Raw genomic sequence first — 17,662 nt, forward strand, 5'->3', positions numbered from 1 at the left:
GCGGTCGTGTCAAATTATGGTATTTCAGAAAATGCCGAGAAGGCTGACCTGTGTCCCAAGGCTTCTTTCAGAGGACACTTAGTGCCCCCGGCCTGTGCCCTGGCTTGACAAAGCGTACTTCGAGGCGACGGCAAAGTCAAGATACTACAAGAAAAGTTCCAACAGACGGGGTGCCCCGGGTGGCTCAGTCGGTAAAGCGTCCGACGTCAGCTCAGGCCGTGATCTCACGGTTTGTGGGTTCGAGGCTCACGTCGGGCCCTGTGCTGACAGCTCAGAGCCTGGAGCCCGCTTGACCCACCGAGCTGCCCGGACTCCCCTAAACGTTATTAATTTTTAACCCGTGTGGGGTGTATGTTTTAAACTAGTTGATAAGTATTTTCAATTTTTTTCAGTTTTAATTTGGACCGTCATCAACATCGGTAGATAGAACCCACATCAACAAAGCCCTTGGGGTTCTGTGTAATTGTTAAGACCGTTAAAGAGTTCTGAAGCCAAGAAGGCTGAGAACAGCTGGTCTAAAGTACAGAATTGTATTCCTCCAATATTGTGCTAAAATATTTTCAGCACAACCATGTTATAAAGTGTACGTACACACGGCTGTATTTATACAGGAGGAGAGAGATGGATAGGTAGGTAGGTAGACAGATAGATACTTTCTCTCTCTCCCTCTCTTTTTTTTTTTTTTTTTTGGCAACACGAGACCTGAGATCACCAGGTACCATATGTCTCTTTCCGCAGCTTCCAAGAAGTGAAAGATTACATCCAGGCTTACTTGTCCCTTTTGGAGAAGAAAGCGTTCTTGACTGAAGATAAAACTGAGCTGTACATCCTCTTTAGCACCTGCCTGGAGGTAAGCGAGCCGTCAGTACCCTGAGCTCCTTCTGCAAACTAGCTGGACCACGCGGTCTGTTCAGTGGAAAAGTGTCTCTGAAAATCTACAGAATGTCATTTTAGTGGGTGAAATTACCAGACGCTCCGCTCCACACACACAAACACTGCTTCTGCCCCCAGCAGTCGTGTGTTCTGATGTGTCCGAGCCCGGGCGAGAGGCAAACCCCACTCCTCCCAGGTTAACCGTGCTCGTCTCTGCGGGTGGAGAGGCTGTGGCTGTGATTGCTTGTCGTATTTCTTGTCTCCATAATTTTGCTACTTGCAAAGATGTTACGATGCACACGAGAAAATCGGATTATACGACGTTTTTTCTTCCTCAAAGGTTTTCTCTTCCCCTCCTTCTTGCCCCTAAAATAAAAAGGGTTGTTTGTTTTCCATGATTCAAAACAGTTACCTTCAGGGCGCCTGGGTGGCTCAGTCGGTTGGGCGGCCCACTTCGGCTCAGGTCACGATCTCACGGTCCGGAAGTTCGAGCCCCGCGTCGGGCTCTGGGCTGATGGCTCAGAGCCTGGAGCCTGCTTCCGATTCTGTGTCTCCCTCTCTCTCTGACCTTCCCCCGTTCATGCTCTGTCTCTCTCTGTCTCAAAAATGAATAAAACGTTGGGGCACCTGGGTGGCGCAGTCGGTTAAGCGTCCGACTTCAGCCAGGTCACGATCTCGCGGTCCATGAGTTCGAGCCCCGCGTCGGGCTCTGGGCTGATGGCTCAGAGCCTGGAGCCTGCTTCCGATTCTGTGTCTCCCTCTCTCTCTGCCCCTCCCCCGTTCATGCTCTGTCTCTCTCTGTCCCAAAAATAAATAAACGTTGAAAAAAAAATTAAAAAAAAAAAATGAATAAAACGTTAAAAAAAAATTAAAAAAAAAACAGTTACCTTCAACCTTATGATATTTTTTTTCATGTTTATTTATTTATTTATTTTGAGCAAGAGACAGACAGAGAAAGTGTGTGTGTGTGTGTGTGTGTGTACACGTATGTACGAGTTGGGGAGGGGCAGAGAGAGAATCCCAAGCAGGCTCCATGCTGCCAGCACAGAGCCCGACTCAGGGCTCAAACTCACAAACCGTGGGATTGTGATCTGAGCCGATATCAAGAGTCAGATGCTCAACTGACCAAGCCACCCAGGCTCCCCCAAACTTACAATGTTTCCGTCTTGTTCTCCGTGGTCACATTGTGGGAATTTTGGAAGGTTGGGGATGTGCATATTAAAAAGAACAACATCCTGGGACACCTGGGTGGCTCAGTCGGTTAAGCGTCCGACTTCGGCTCGGGTCATGATCTCGCGGTTTGTGAGTTCGAGTCCCGCGTCGGGCTCTGTGCGGACAGCTCGGAGCCTGGCACCTGCTTCAGTTTCTGTGTCTCCCTCTTTCTCTGCCCCTCCCCTGCTCACACTCTGTCTCTGTCTCTCTCTCTCTCTCTCTCAAAAATAAACATACAAAGAAAGAACATCCTTTTTTTTTTCCGGTTCTCTGTTCCCTAGGATTCCATGTTCGAGAAGGTTAGCGCCCTCTCTACCAGCGAGGGCCAGAAATGGCTGAGAGAGGACGGGGTGTTCCTGGAGACCTACTCAGCACGGCGCGGCCCCGAGCCTGCCAGCGAGGCCTCAGTAGACCACCTACAGGAGATGGCCAGGATCCGCCTGTGTCTCAACAGGGCCTCTGACTTCCTCTCCGGGCTCCAGGAGGGCTCAGGCAGGTCTTCATCCCCACCCCTCTGCACCCCAGGCCTAGAGACCTCGTTCTGTGGAAATTCGGGAAGCAGAGCGATCCCGGTCTGTCCTGTGTCCCCTTCCTTCTGGGTCGGTCATCACACTGTGAGTTGCGGACGCCAGGGCCCGTGCTGTTCGCGCCTGGCTCCGGGTCCCGGACGAGTGAGCAGTGAGGACAGCAGGCCGCCGGGCCCTCACGCCTGTCTCGTTGTGCTCTGCAGAGGCGGCCGAGGACAAGCAGCGCTACCTTCAGCAGGTGGAACGCTTCTGCAGGCAGGTCCAGAACGACTGGTACCGGGTGTACCTGGTGCGGAAACTCGCCAGCGAGCGGGGGATCGAGTTCGTGCAGCGCCTCTCCAGGCCGGGCCACCCAGCGCGGTGGGTGTTTCCCCAGGCGGTCTTAGCGCAGCAGGTGAGTGGCGCGGCCTCCCGCCCTGGCCTCGTCCCCCCACCCCCGCCGGTCCAGCCTGGTCCCCGGTGCCTCCCTGCAGCCAACCTGCCCGGGCTCGTGGTGGCGTTTAGGCGGCCTGCCTTGGGGGACAGGTGGGCGCGTGCGCTTCTGGTTTGTCACCTCCCTGCACAAAAAGCTTATTTGGGCCTCGCCTTTGATCCGGCGTGACGTGGGCAACGCAAAAGAACGAACGTGTGGCTTTTGCTCTTGCAAATGAATAGTGATCAGCTAGCAGAAGAAGTCCTTTCTCTCCCGCGCGGGCAGGGACGGGAGGCAGGAGACAGAGGGTAAAAAAGCTGTAGCAGCTTTGGCTCCGGGGCCCGTTCCCAGGGTGACAGAAGTGGCACTTGGCATGCTGGCTTTCCGCGTTACCTCCGCTGGGAGCCTGGCACGGGCATCCTTACGGCACTGTTGTCTGTGCTCCCAGCGGGGACAGAGCACAGCGACACGGTCAGAGCTGCCTCTTCCTCCCCAGTCCTGCACCCACTCCCCCCTCCACTGCGTGAGGAGGCGGCCTGTCCCAGCACAGCAGGGGACTGGACCTCTAACCATCGCCTGGGTCCTCTACCTGTCAGGGCGGTTCTTTGCTGACCGTGTCCCCCCACGTCCCCACCGTGATGAACCCGTGTCCCTGGCCTTGCAGGAGGATCACTCGAGCCAGATGGACCGGTACCTGGTGCACGGTGACAAATACAAGTCCCTTCGTGACGCAGTGGGCAAAGCCGTCCTCGAGTGCAAGCCCCTGGCTATTGCGGCTGCTGTGAGGGTAGGACGGCCCCTCCCCCCCGCTTCCCTCGGTACCAAACGGCGCCCCAGAGCCGAGTCGTGTGTCCACGGCCTCCGCGCACCCGGCTGAAACAGGAGGATGTTAGTAACCGAGTTAGGGGACAGATTTGCTTGACCCCGCTGACCCGCCCGGTCGGGGCCATCGGCAGCCCCTATGTGACGGCGCACATCTGTTACTTCCTGTGAGACCCTGCTTGAACATCGCTTCCTCTGGGGTCACCCTGAGGCCGGGAGGTGCGCGGGCAGAACTGGGGACGACGCTCCTCCCTGTGCACGGTCGTGACTCCCGTCGGTGCGGACGTGGGTGCTCATTTCCTTAACGAGGCAGGGAGTTCCTAGAGTCACCCTCGAGCGGTTCTGGTCTTGCTTCCTCTTGGAGGCCCCGTGTACCCTGGGACTGCGCCAGGAAGCGAGGAAGTAAACACACAGCCTCGCTCTGCTCGGTGGTGGGGGTTTCCAGGAATGGCGGGGTGCCCAGAAGGAGGAGAGCGGTGCTCTCTCTTACGTGGGTGCCAAGCAGTCTGATAAATGCACTGAGCTGCATGGCGGGAGGTCTATGAGCCGGGCGGCCTCAGAGTCCTTGGCCAGGGGCCGCCCTCGAGGTGCGGGGGGTGGCGGGCATCCTGGTCTCGGGAAAGGCTGTCCCGCCTCCCCCCGGTTTAAGGCCAGAGTCAGCAGGACTCTGGCCCTCAGTCGGACGTGTGTAACCGAGCCTCACCGGCGTCCTCGCCTCTTCAGGTCTCCAGGAACCCCGGCCCTCAGCAGGCGGCCCACTTACTGTTAGCGCTTTTCAGAGAGGTCGCCACTTTGTACAGACTCCCTGATGCAAACCTCCATCCTAAGCCAGAGGTGAGTGTCCACACTCGGGACGGTGCTCACAGTCTCAAAGCCCAGAGGGACTTTCTTGAATAGAAGTAAAAACCACAAGGGCGCCCGGGTGGCTCGGTTTGTTGAGCGTCCGACTTCGGCTCACGTCCCCATCTCACAGCTCGCGAGTTCGAGCCCCGCGTCGGGCTCTGTGCCGCCAGCTCGGAGCCTGGAGCTGCTTCGGATTCTGTGCCTCCCTCTCTCTCTCTGCCCCTCCCCTGCTCACGCTCTGTCTCTATCTCTCAAAAATAAATAAATACTTAAAAAAAAAAAAAAAAGAAAAGTCGAGAGTATAAGATAGTGTTTACAAAGCAGAACATCAGAGGTAGCCCTGGGATGTGTGGTGCTGTGTCTGAAGATGAAAATTCTCTCATCTGGATAATCTCCCCTCAAACGGTGACAATCAACCATAGTTTCCTTCCCACTCGATACGTGTCTGGATCGAAGTATGTGGCTAGCTTAAGGAGCCAATGTTAGCCTTCACGTCATCGTCTTTGATACATTTTTCAACATGTTTTCTCGCCAGCAACGTGAGGCTCTCAACAGCTTCATCGAGGAGAGCGAGGTCCTTTCTCATCGGGATATCAAACTTTTCGCAACCTCCCTCGTGGCCGACACTCTGCCCTTGCTGAGCACGGGTGTCCGGGACAGCAGCCTCGAAGGCACGGTGGCAGAATTGGCCGTCCACGTGGCCATCCTCCTCCTGTGCGGACACAGCGAAGTCTTAGAACCCCTGAGGAATCTGGCCTTCTCCCCGGCCACTATGGCGGTAAGCCCGGGGACTGGTTGTCACCACAGAGACCGAGGCCGTCCCTGGGCACCCGTAGAACCCGTGGTCGTCCTGCGGTCTCCTCTCTGCCTCTGTCTCACTCGACGCCTGAGCCCCCAGCGATGGCGAAGACCTTGCCCTGTGTCATCGCGCAGGGAGCCCTGTTCTGTTTTCCCCGGTGGAGAGCGTTGAAGCGGGCTGCAGAGGCCGCTTCCCAGCCCCAGGCGGTGGCAGCCGGCCGCGCGCCCACGTTCCTGAAGCTTCTCTGCTCTCTGGGCTTTTCAGAACGCTTTTCTTCCAACGATGCCGGAAGACTTGCTGGCTCAGGCTCAGAACTGGAAGGGTCTGGAAGGCGTGCACTGGTACAGTAAGTGTCAGTCCCCGCGATGTGACCCGGGGCCCACGCGCTTTGTGCCCGAAGGTCCCAGACACCTGGCCGGTTCCGCCATCGGTGCTTTCGCAGAGCGCGGCGCCTGCTGGCCGCGGACGGGGCGCGTTAGCCCCTTCCTGAGCCCCCGGGGGAGGGCGCGCTGGGCACACTCTTCTCTCCCTGGGACGTGAGCCACGCCAGAGACCCGGGCAAGGGTCAGCTCACGCCACGGCCCAGGTTCCGACCCAAAGAGAGTTCTTTTTTAAATACAGAAGCGGGAGCCCAAACGATGGCAGCTGTACTTCGTGTAAACTTTGCTGTTGCCTGAGTAAATCATCCTTTTAATTAATTAATTAATTAATTTATGTTTGAGAGAGAGAGTGAGCTGGGGAGGAGCAGAGAGAGAGGGAGAGAGAGAATCTTTTTTTTTTTTTTTTTTTAACATTTATTTATTATTGAGAGACAGAGAGACACAGAGTGTGAGTAGGGGAGGGGTAGAGAGAGGGGGAGACACAGAATCCGAAACAGGCTCCAGGCTCTGAGCTGTCAGCGCACAGTCCGATGCAGGGCTCGAACCCACAAACCGCGAGGTCATGACCTGAGCCAACACCAAGAGTACGTCAAGAGTCGGACGCTTAACTGACTGAGCCACCCAGGCGCCCTGAGAAAGAGAGAGAGAGAGAGAGAGAGGGAGAGAGAGAATCTTAAGCAGGCCCCATGCTTAGCACGGAGCCCAGCGTGGGGCTCAATCCCACAACCCTGGGATCCTGACCTGAGCTAAAATCAACAGTCGGACACTCAACCCCTACCGAGCCACCCAGCCACCCCTATTTATTATTCTAAACAGACACAGCCAGGACTTGCCCAGCCCCCCCGCCTTTTTTTCAGTTTATTTATTTTTTTATTTTTTAGTAATCTCCCAATATGGGGCCTCGAACCCACGATCCTGAGATCAAGAGTCCCACACTCTTCCCACTGAGCCAGCCAGGCATCCCCTGAGCAAAGAATCCTTTTAAACTGGGTTTAAAAAGTTGTTACGAAACACACTCCTGAGAAACAAAAAAGTTGAAAGAGAAAGGAAAGGTGGCTCCCAGGATAGCCCCTGGCACGAGCCCGTGAAGGGAGCTTCTCTGCGTGTCCGATCAGGCTCACGCGTGTTTTCACTGACGTGCTCTGCGTCCTGCTGTGGCTGCGCCGGAGGGGAGAGCGTTGGCCTTCTCTCTTAACCTCGGGTCATGGGGTGGAAACTCAGCAGCCAACGTGTGTCCTGTTCTTTCAACAGTGTGTCCCAACGGCCACCCCTGCTCTGTGGGAGAGGTGAGTCGTGGTGTCCGGGGAGGGGGGCGGGGCCCAAAACGTCTGTTCCTGCAGATCTGAGGCTGGAGCGGCGGGCGTGGAGGAAAAGGCTGATGAGGGTCTTGACCTCTAGGAGCGCGCAGACCCTTTTGAAGGCTGTTGAAGGCGACCAAAGGGCGCCGCGGGTCTCCACGCGTAACCCTCTACGGGGGCGCTGTGCTGGGCCCTGTGGGATGTGCTCGGGTGCGGAGCAGTGTTCCTGGCTTCCAGTCACCGGATGCCAGTAGCGCCCGTGTCCCCAGCGTGACAACCAAAAATGTCTCCAGACGTTGCCAAAGTCCCTGTGGGAGGCAAGACTGCTGCTGGCCGTCCTTCCCGGCCACTGCCACACGGGATGTGTGACACGTGTCCGTCTGTAACGGCAAGGTGTTGGCTGGTCCGGAGTCTGGACTGCTAGCCCAGGGAGGAGATGCGGTGTAGACACCGAGGGACAGGAAGAAGACCCCCGGGATTATAAGCCCCGGGGGAGGGGGCTGCGTGCGCCCCGTCTCTGCGTCCCGCGGCACCCGGCCGGCCGGGGCTCTGCTTGCTCAGCAGCAGGCTGTTGAGATGAACAAAGTGAACGAGAGACCTAGACGAGAAAAGCCGTCCTTCCCGGGACCGCTCTCGGCTCTGACGTTCCGCGCTCTGGGGCTTGAGGCCGGTCCGGCTGCGATTCGCAGTATCCAGGAGCACCCAGTCTGATTTGGAAAAAACTGAGGTTGTGGAGGGAGCGAACCACATGTTTTGTTTTGTTTTGTTTTGTGTTTTAAATAAAAAAAGCCCCAACAGAGTTGGGAAGCGGGTTTGGAGGCCGCGGCGGTGTTCCCGGCGCGAGATGACAGGGCCCGGGCGTGGGCAGTCGGGGCCGCAGGGAGGAGCCGTGAGCGTGTATCAGCCTGTCCTGCGCAAAGCCCCTGTGTCCTGGCGCACACCACGTCTGCACGGAGCACGCGCCCCGGGCCCCAAGGCGCCGGCAGCCCCCCGCACGTGCCTGCCGTCCATCGTGGTCCTCGGCCTCCCGCGTGGGCGTGTGCGCCTGCAGCGACAGTCGTCCACAACTGAGCGTGGCCCCGTCTGTGTTGTGTCCTAGTGTGGCCGGCCGATGGAACAGAGCCACTGTGTGGACTGCGGGGCTGTAATTGGCGGGATCAACCACAGACCTGAGGACGGGTTTCTTGCTGTCACGTAAGTAAGACGGGCATTTCGTTTCCAAGCGATCCAACTACGGGTTCTGGAGCCTGATTCTATTCCAGCGGGTAACTTGATACTGAATACGGTATGAATAACTTGTGCATTTGGGCCTGTCGGATCTCAATGCCAAGGTCCCTGTGGTCATGGAACAGTGCAGTGTCGGATCTGTCACTGGCTGACTGGCCTTTTTTTTTTTTTTTAAATGTTTATTCTTAGAGAGCAGGGGAGGGGCAGAGAGAGGGAGACACAGAATCCAAAACAGGCTCCAGGCTCCGAGCGGTCAGCACAGAACCTGACATGGGGCCCGAACCCACAAACCGCGAGATCATGACCTGAGCCGAAGTCGGACGCTCAACCGACTGAGCCCCCCAGGCGCCCCTTAAGTTTCTGGGTTTTTTTTTGCAGAAATTTTGGTTTTTCAAAGATTTTATTTATTTTATCTTTTGAAAAGTGTATTTGTTTATTTTGAGGGAGACAGAGACAGCATGAGAGGGGGAGGAGCAGAGAGAGAATCCCAAGCAGGCTCCCAGCTGCCAGCACAGAGTCCAATGCGGGGCTCGGACATACGAACCGTGAGATCATGACCTGAGCCGAAGTCAGACGCTCAACTGACTGAGCCCCCCAGGCGCCCCTGACTGGCCTCTTCTCTGTAAATAAGGCCACACATGGATACATACTTGCATTAACACCTGTTATTCAGATGTCTTCTGTTCGGGCCTGGGGCACGGCCCCTGTACAGATATGCTTGCCTTACGCAAGTGACCTGGTTCAGAGCGACAGTTAAATCTGCGAAGCCACAACGTGGGCATTTTTCTATCTGAGCCCACGCCGTCTCACTTGGAGCCTCTCAGCTGCCACCACTGTTTGCGGGACGTGAAGGAGACAGAGTCCGTCTTATCAAACAGTCCTCGGCTGGTGTCCTGATCCCAGCCTTCTCTCGAGAGGAGTGTGGCTCTCCGTGCTCCCCCAGAGGGCAGCTGGGGCCCCTCCGTGGCCATCACATTTTCGCTAGTCTGCTGCCATTAGAGTTTAAAATATCCTAGCCTGTTATCGCCACAAACCGTCGGAACGCCCCAGAATCTCCAGTATTTTTGCAGCTGTCTGTCCTGCTGTGCCTCCCACCTGGGTGCGGCACGAAACTCTCTGCCGGGCCTTCCATCCCATTTCTGATTTGGGGAAACTGAGATCGGGGTGCCCCCGATGTCCACGTCACCTGTCCCTAGCCTACCTACCCCCCCTTCAGTGGAAGGAGCCGGTGCAGACCCCTGTCTGGACGCGCGGCTCGGGGGCAGCACAGGTGGCCGCTCGGGTCAGCCGCCTCACGCTGAGAATGCCGCGGGCTGCCGGTCAGACGGGAAGGTGAGGCTGGAAGGGGGGACGCCCCGAGGCGAGTGGTCCCGGCGACGAGTACCCTGGCACCACTCTCTTCCAAATGCGAACCTCGTCTGCCGGCCCGAGAGTCCGAGGTGTGCCCCTGGGGCCGAGGAGAGATGACCGTCTTCAGTCTCTACCCCGTCTTCTCTCGTCCTCTCCAGAAACCACGCAGACAGAACGCAGACTGGCCACGTGCTGGGAGTCGCGCTGGGCAGACGCGAGACGGTGGTGTCCGACCGACAGCTGGCCCCCGCGGTCTTCCTGCTCCTACGACTGCTCACCCACCTGGCCATGCTCCTGGGGGCGGCCCAGAGTCCTGAGGTATGGCCCGCGAGCCTCGCGTTCGGTCGCGAATTTGTAACGACCCGCCAGTCGTTTTGTCCAAAAAGTGCTGGCCACCTCCTGCGGGTCAGGCGTACGTATTTGTTGCCAAATCCACAAAGTAGCGTAAGGTTCACACACCCCTCGTTTCCCCGCTGGCGGGGGGCCCTACCCATCAGGTTCCGTAAAATCCATTTTCTTTGTTTTTAATTTTTTGAGTGTTTGTTTATTTTTGAGAGAGAGACAGAGCATGAGCAGGGGAGGGGCAGAGAGAGGGAGACACAGAATCTGAAACAGGCTCCGGGCTCCGAGCCGTTGGCACAGAGCCCGACGCGGGGCCCGAACCCACGAACCGTGAGATCACGCCCTGAGCCGAAGTCGGACGCTCGACCCGCTGAGCCCCCCAGGCGCCCTGGCAAAATAAGTCTTATTATCAAAGTTTAAACAAACACTCTGCGTCTCGGTGCACACTGGGAGCGGGGAGGCTACTCGACCTCGACATTACCCGTGTCTTCGCTGGAGCTCGGGGGAAGAAAGCGCAGCGCGTCCCCTCGAAGTTAATGAACCATGACGGCCGAACGTTGGGCCCCTGAGGGTTTATTTACTTGTTTGTTTTGGGTTTGCGTGCAGTGTAGCTTTAACGAGCTAGGGATGAGGCTGTTCCCACGTGCTTGCACACGTGACCGTACGAACGTGTGCCCTAACGCGTGAGGGACACAGCGTGTTTTCAGCGAGCTGAGAGCAGGGCCCCGTGGGCCCGAGGTCACGCTGACGATGTCACAGGGTCACTTTCGCCGCCCCGCCGCCTCTGTGCGCGGGGTGCTTCCGCCCCTCCCCAGCGCCCTCTGACTCGGCACCGGCCGTCCTTCCTGAGGGCGTGTGCCAGGCCCGCCGGCTCCCCGCAGACAAGATCTCATGTCCCTCGCAGGCTGTGATAAACATCATCAAGCCTCCGGTGAGGGACCCCAGAGGGTTTCTGCAGCAGCACATCCGGCAGGACCTGGAGCAGTTGACGAGGACGCTGGGCAGGAGCGCCGACGAGGCCATCAACGCCGTGCACCTCGTCCTGCGCAGCCTCCTGGGAAGGCAGCGCCACCCCTCCGGCCAGAGTGAGCTCGAGGGGCGGGGGGGGGGGCTGGTTACTCCTCACGACGCCGGGGACGGATAAGGGAAGCGGGGAAGGGTGTGGGGACGAGCGGAGGGAAGGGTGGCTCTTGTCTTTGAGCTTCACCCCCCACCCCGGGTCAGCACGTGAGCACAGAGGCGTCACATGTGTGCGCACGTGCGGGGAGGCCGTGCGTCATCCAGGGCGGGCAGGGCATCTGAGTCCCCACCGTCCAGAGACCAGTGTCTGCTCTTCTGTTGGGACTTGTCCTCTTTGGACCCCTGGCCCGTGTGGCCCCTTCTTTTGCTATAAGGACACGCAGTCCGGGGTTCCCTGCCCGTGTGCCCGTGTCCACAGTTGGTCCCGTGGAAAAGGGGGCTACAGACCACTGTGGTCACTGAGCCAATGTTCCACTTTAAAGACTGAAACCCGTGGAAAGGGAAGGTCTTCAAGGTGACGTAGCAGAATGGCTATTTCTGAGTGGCGGCGTTGAGAGTCACTTTATTTTCTTTCTGTTTCTGTCTTCACCACCGTCCTGGGCTTGCTGGGAGCAGCAGGGACCGTTTTGAAACACTCAGGTTAATTTAGCAACAAGTGCCCCGCATCCCCCCTCGTCCCCCGCTGGAAGGGAGCGTGACTTTGGTCTCGCCTTTAGTCAGTGTGTACGTAGCTGCTGTGGTTTCTTTTCCTTGGGTAACGTGTGTTTCCTCGTAGGAATGTTCAATTTCGACGCGAGGCTGTCGTCCAGAGAGTTCCGAAACAGCTGGGAGAAGGCCATGGAGACACTCATTCTCCCTGAGCTGGAGGTACGTGGCCCTGGCGGCCGGCTGGGAGCCCACGGGTGGGTGTCCTGGGAGCGTCCTGGGCGCTTGGGCTGTGCGTCGTCCCTCGCGCAAGGGCCGTGGGGCCGCCGGCGGAACCCCAGGCGCAGGTGTGGACCACCGGCCACTCTGCCATTCTGCCGTCCCCGTGCCCTCCGTCCCGGAGGCCGGGCTGGCCGGTTGAGGAATTACTGTGAGTCCAGGAGGGGTAGGTGGCTTTCCGTCCGCTACTTTTAATGGCGAGAACAGCAGGTAGGGAGACAGACTCGCGCGTAGACGCCCAGCAAAAATGCACGGGTACTCATGGATTCACCGCTCCTCTCAGATAAGAACGGCACTGGGAGTAGATACACCCGCAGGGAGATGAAAGCCACCAAGTAAAAGGATGGGGATCCAGTTCGGGTCTCTGGGTCCCTCATCTGGGGAGACATGAGCCCCAGGCAAGGGACCTGAAAATCGTCGTGAAAGAGAACCTGGTCGCTTGCTAAACCGGGGAGGGCGGACGCCCTGCCTTGCCCACTGGTGGAGCCCCCGTGTCGCGGTCTGCGCGGGCGGCCTCACCCCCAGAACCCTGTGCTGCTCTCGCACCCAGCATCAGCATCTGGAGAAAGCACTGCTGACCGTCACCACCCAGATCAGCCAGGACGAGCGGATCAGCTCCAACCCCGTGGCCAGAATCGTGTACGGTGACCCCGGGGCCTTCCTGCCTCACCTGCCCCAGAAGAGTGTGGTCCACTGCTCTAAGATGTGGGCCTGCAGGAGGAGGGTCACGGTTGAGTATCTGCAGCACGTCGTGGAGCAGAATTCTGGCAAAGACACAGTGCCCATCCTCCGGAAGTTCCTGCAGAAGGTAAGGCTGCCCCTGAGTGACCCCCTGCCCGTGTCCCTGCGGACGCGAAGGCCTGGCTGTTACTCAGTCACACGGGGCATGTAACCGACTACCTCGGTGCTCTGCCTTTTTTTTTTTTAATGTTTACTTCATTTTTGAGAGAAGAGACACAGAGCGTGAGCGGGGGAGGGGCAGAGAGAGAGGGAGAGGGAGACACAGAATCCGAAGCAGGCTCCAGGCTCTGAGCTGTCAGCACAGAGCCGGATGCGGGGCTCAAACCCATGAACTGGGAGATCAGGACCTGGGCCGAAGTTGGGCGCCTAACTGAGCCCCCCGGGTGCCCCGGGGCTCTGCTTTCTTGCTGGACCACCTGTGGCAGGAGACTCCAGGGGAGGGTAGGTTCCTCATGCACGTCAGGCCGTGAGGCAGTTTGAAGCATAAAGTCACAGAGGAAATACACCGGTCGGAGTTGGCAGGAATCAGGAATCCGTAAAGAATGTGAGAGCCGGGATGGTATCTCCCCGGGTCACTCAGCAAGAAGGAGCAGAACTCAGGTCATCCCGGGGGGTGCCCGTCCACCATCCTGGCCCCGGTGCCAGGAGCGCTTGGCCATCAGTGAGGGTCTGTGGAAAGAAAAAGCTTTTTTCGTGGGGAACATGTAACCAGAATGAAACCAACAGACAAAAAGAGTCTGCCGTGTCCCAGACTCGGCCTCGGAAGGAAGAAAGGTGTTGGGGGTGGGGGGAAGGGAGCAGTGAAGGGTCTCGTCGGGCCGAGACCGGAAACAGGCCCCATCTGAGCCTCGTGCCCCCTGAAACTTCGCCTTCTGTGGTAGCGTCTGTCTCCCCCTCCCCGCCGTGTACCAGTGTTGGCGTTCGGGACAAGTGCGACGCCTGTCGGTCAGTGGGAGGGCAGGAGCCCAAGCAGGGAGGGTCTCCTGGGGCTCCGACGACACACGGGAGCGACGCCGGGTGCCGGCGCCTAAATCCCCAGCCTCTGCTCTTGGCAGATTCCTGCACAGCCAGCCCGTCGCCGGAGCCCAGGAGGCCGGTTTCTTTGCCGAGTGTTCGGCAGACACGTGTGACGTGTCAGCCCCGTGACGGCAGGGACCGTGTCCCGCTGGCGTCTCCGCCCTAGCGTGCAGGGTGTCCTGCTGGCAGGCGGTAGGCACTTGTGAAAGACGGAAACGGACTTTTCCTGTTCCCGGGGGGGGGGGGGGGGGGCGTCACATAAAATGGCGCCTCAGCCGGCTCCGATGCAAACCCGGGTCCTGAGCCAGCCCCGGAGCCCGTGTCCCCAGGAACGTGGGACAGGTGAACTCACGTGCGGCCTGGTGGTCTTCCCTCGGCAGGAGGCAGAGCTGAGGCTGGTGAAATCGCTGCCTGAGATCTTGGCCCTGCAGAGGGATCTAGTGAAGCAGTTCCAGAACGTTTCGGAAGCTGACTACCAGTCCATCCGAGCTTTTATCAGCAGTCACCACGAAGGTACGTCTCCGCTCCAGGAGGAGGTCAGCGCCAGCTGTGTTTGGGGGTTCGCAGAGACCGCTGCAGCCAGCCCGGGGCTCGGGGCCTCTGTCCCCTCAGCCTTCAGTGCGAAGTAACGGGTGCCCTGAAGCCCAAAAGCCCAAAAGAGGCTTGGCTGCGGCTGAAACTCGGCGTCCGCACTCACACACGCTGGTGAGGCCGGAGACGCAAAGCCGGGCCCTTCCCAAAGGGCGGGCGACGGTGTTGGTCGGACCCGACTGGGTAGGGGTTTTCACGGGGCCCTTAGAAGGTGTTTTGTCGGACAGATGGGTTGAAGCAGTTACTCCGCAAGAGAATCCGTATCTTTCTGTCGACGTGGAACAAGCTGAGGATGTCACTGCAGACCAGTGGTAGGTGCCACGCTCCCTGTCTCCCGCCCGACCCTGGTCCGTGAGTCTCTGGGCACAGGTGTCGGGGGCAAGCGAACTAACATACCACGAAAGAAGTAACCCGTGGGTCATCTCGGATCTGTGGATGTGGGCTCAGGAAGGAGCTGAGGTCGTTTGAAACCGGTGGGCGCGTGAGGGCGGTGGGGACAGAGCGCGCAGAGCGTCCCCGGCTCCAGCTCGTCCCCACTTGGGAAGCGCCCGCGGGCTTGGGCGCCGGCCTGGAGGTGGCGGGAGCGGCGGCGCGGAGGTGAGCGGAGGCCTCTCTGCTGAGGGCTCCCCGTCCTCCCAAGGTGAAATCAAGCTGCCCGAAGAATACTGCGATGCCGACCTGGACGAGGACACCGACTTCGAGGTCCTTCTGCCACGTCGCCGGGGCCGGGGCCTCTGTTCCACTGCCTTAGTCAGCTATTTGATCAGGCTGCACAACGAGATGGTCCACGCGGTGGGAGAGTTCTCCGGAGAAAACAACGGGTGAGTGCACGGCCGGCCGCGGGAGCCGTGTCTGAGATGGGGGTCGCGGGGCCGCGGGGGCCGCGGGGGCGGGCACGCTTCCCTGCCTCGGCCGGGTGCACGGGCCCGGGCAGCGCGCTCGCCCGCCGGGACGGAGGGCGGGAGCCGGGAGCCCGCTCCGGGTGGGTCCCCGAGCGCCACGTCTGTGTGTCCCTCAGCTACACGGTCGATGCCTCCGAGGTCACGGACCTGCACGTCATCAGTTACGAAGTCGAGCGGGACCTCGTGCCCCTGATCCTCTCCAACTGCCAGTACAGGGTGGAGCAGGGCCAGGAGACCCTGCAGGAGCTCGACCTGGAGAAGATCCAGCGCCAGGTCACCGGCCGCTTCCTCCAGGGCAAACCCAGGCTCACGCTCAAGGTGCGGCTGCCCCCCCCCCCCCCCCCGCAGGACTTGTCGGGCCGGCACGTCTGTTTTGTGAAAGTTGGCCTTGCATCCCAGCTGTTTCTGAGCGAGACGGGCACAGGGATGACCGTCCAGCCGTGCGGTCCCCCCAGAGGCCAGAACCTGGGTCCCCTCCCTACCTCTGGGCCTCTTCAGGTCCCCGTGGACTTGCTGGATTTCTGTGTCGTTAACGGCATCGCCTCCGCCCCCGATAGCCCCTGGCGGCCACCCGCTCCTTCACGCTCCACACACAGCCTGTCACCCGACACCACAGCACCTGTGTAACTGCCACAGGCCCACTGCTCGCTGCCTTCCGAGTCTTAGGCCACATTGCCGAACCACATCTGGCCCACGTCGCTCCCTGGTGACGGCCCTGAAGCCGACTGGTGTCCCGGTGCGCGTGGGGTAACGCCCACACTGCTTGTCGCAGCCCTTGTCCAGCCGGTTGATTCACACACCGAGCCGCCCTCCCTCCCTGAACACACTGTGCACCTACACATCTCTGTTCTTTCACCTGGGCTGTTCTTGTCCCTGCCGGGTCCAGCCGGGGACCCTGGTTCCGTGTGTGTGCTCCCTCACTGCCGGCGGTGAAGCCCTGACCTGTTGCACCCAGGGCTGTCTTAACTCGCTCTGCTGTCCCGTTGTCTGTGCCCCGTAGTGGTTGGGGGAGTACAGGAACGGGAGGTCCCCGTGTACCTGCTCCCTCCAGTGGCCGGCAAGCCTGTCGCATTCTGCGCGTCGGCACCTGCTTGGCCGTCAGGGCGAGGCCGGGTCCCTTGCCGTGTCACTGTTTCTGCAGACCGTGGGTCAAACACAGACCTCACACGGCCGCCAAGAGGGGCACACTGTGTCCGGCGACATGCTGAGGAGCACGGGCCTGCCGTTGCGTCACTGCTCAGGAGTAGAGTTGTCGCCAGACAGAAACCTCCGCGGTGGGTTCCATCTCCAAAGGTTGTTTCCTTTGTCAATTCAGGGAATGCCCACTCTGGTGCACAGACGTGACTGGAACTATGAGCATCTCTTTGCGGACGTCAAGAGCAAAATGCCACAGGTGATCACAGCACACCGCCCTGCTCGCACGGTGCTTTTACCCGGTGGTGGTGGCTTCCTCTTGGGGAGGACCGCTCAGCCTTGCTGGGAGCACCGCCAGGTTCCAGCGGCCTCCCTGCGTTCCCTGAGCCCACTGTTCTTTCCAGAAGGCCAGCAGGGCAGCAAATCAGCAAGAGTTCTCTTGTTGAAACCTGGTGGTAGTTTCTTAGTCATGATGGCAGACCACGCGTGCTGATGCAAAAGGTCCAGAGAACTTACCTGTTCCCGCTCTTTGGACTTGTGGGTGGGTGTGTGTGTGTGTGTGTGTGTGTGTGTGTGTGTGTGTGTGAGCATGCACGCGGCCGTGCAGATATCCTCACAAGGTTGCTTGGAGGACTGTTGAGTTCATGTCAATTTCTGTAAAGTGTCTGGGGCACTGCTGCCCCAGAATCACCGAGCATTAACTGTCATTATTGGTAGGTCTCTCACCTTAAGGCCTTGGCCATGAAGTAGGTAAGCCCGCTTGCCGGGTATGAGGCGCAAGAAACCCCCAGCCACGGACCCCTGTCCCGCCTTTGATTTCCTAGAAACCCCTCCACAACGCGGCCATCAGCGCCATCTGCGGACAGCTGCAGTCCTACAGCGATGCCTGTGAGGCCCTGTCGCTCATAGAAGTCACTTTGGGGTTCCTGAGCACGGCTGGCGGCAACCCCAACATGTCTTTGAACGTGTACGTCCAGGACGTGCTGCGCATGGGCGAGCAGACAGCACTGGTTCTGAAGGTGGGTCTTGCTTGGGGCTCCGCTGCAGCCTCATCCACGCTGCCCTCCCCACTGCCTGCCGGGATTTGCGCCTCGAAGGGAGTCCCCACCTGGGCGACCTCCGGAAAGGGCAGGAGGTGAGAGTGGCATGTCAAGGCGAGGCCCAGCGCGACAGCCACCCTCTCGCCATGGGAAGGGGCTCTGAGATATGGCGGGGGGAAGGGCGGCGCTTTGGAGGTGAGGCCAGCGG

General features: G+C 59.2%; 1 protein-coding gene across 1 annotated transcript in view; it reads left to right on the forward strand.

Moving 5' to 3' along the window:
- The window catches only part of RNF213 (ring finger protein 213), a 107,461-nt gene that overhangs the window by 84,511 nt on the left and 5,288 nt on the right, over positions 1–17,662 (forward strand). Inside the window, 19 exon segments of the mRNA XM_043585749.1 lie at positions 739–850; positions 2,367–2,577; positions 2,816–3,006; positions 3,689–3,811; positions 4,570–4,680; positions 5,225–5,467; positions 5,753–5,834; positions 7,120–7,154; positions 8,266–8,360; positions 9,902–10,061; positions 10,990–11,170; positions 11,881–11,972; positions 12,580–12,837; positions 14,168–14,300; positions 14,606–14,689; positions 15,019–15,199; positions 15,397–15,598; positions 16,596–16,673; positions 17,239–17,433. Of these exon segments, the coding sequence (XP_043441684.1) occupies positions 739–850; positions 2,367–2,577; positions 2,816–3,006; positions 3,689–3,811; positions 4,570–4,680; positions 5,225–5,467; positions 5,753–5,834; positions 7,120–7,154; positions 8,266–8,360; positions 9,902–10,061; positions 10,990–11,170; positions 11,881–11,972; positions 12,580–12,837; positions 14,168–14,300; positions 14,606–14,689; positions 15,019–15,199; positions 15,397–15,598; positions 16,596–16,673; positions 17,239–17,433 (2,767 nt within the window).

Source organism: Prionailurus bengalensis, chromosome E1 (assembly GCF_016509475.1).
Source record: "Prionailurus bengalensis isolate Pbe53 chromosome E1, Fcat_Pben_1.1_paternal_pri, whole genome shotgun sequence".
Lineage (NCBI taxonomy): Eukaryota > Metazoa > Chordata > Mammalia > Carnivora > Felidae > Prionailurus > Prionailurus bengalensis.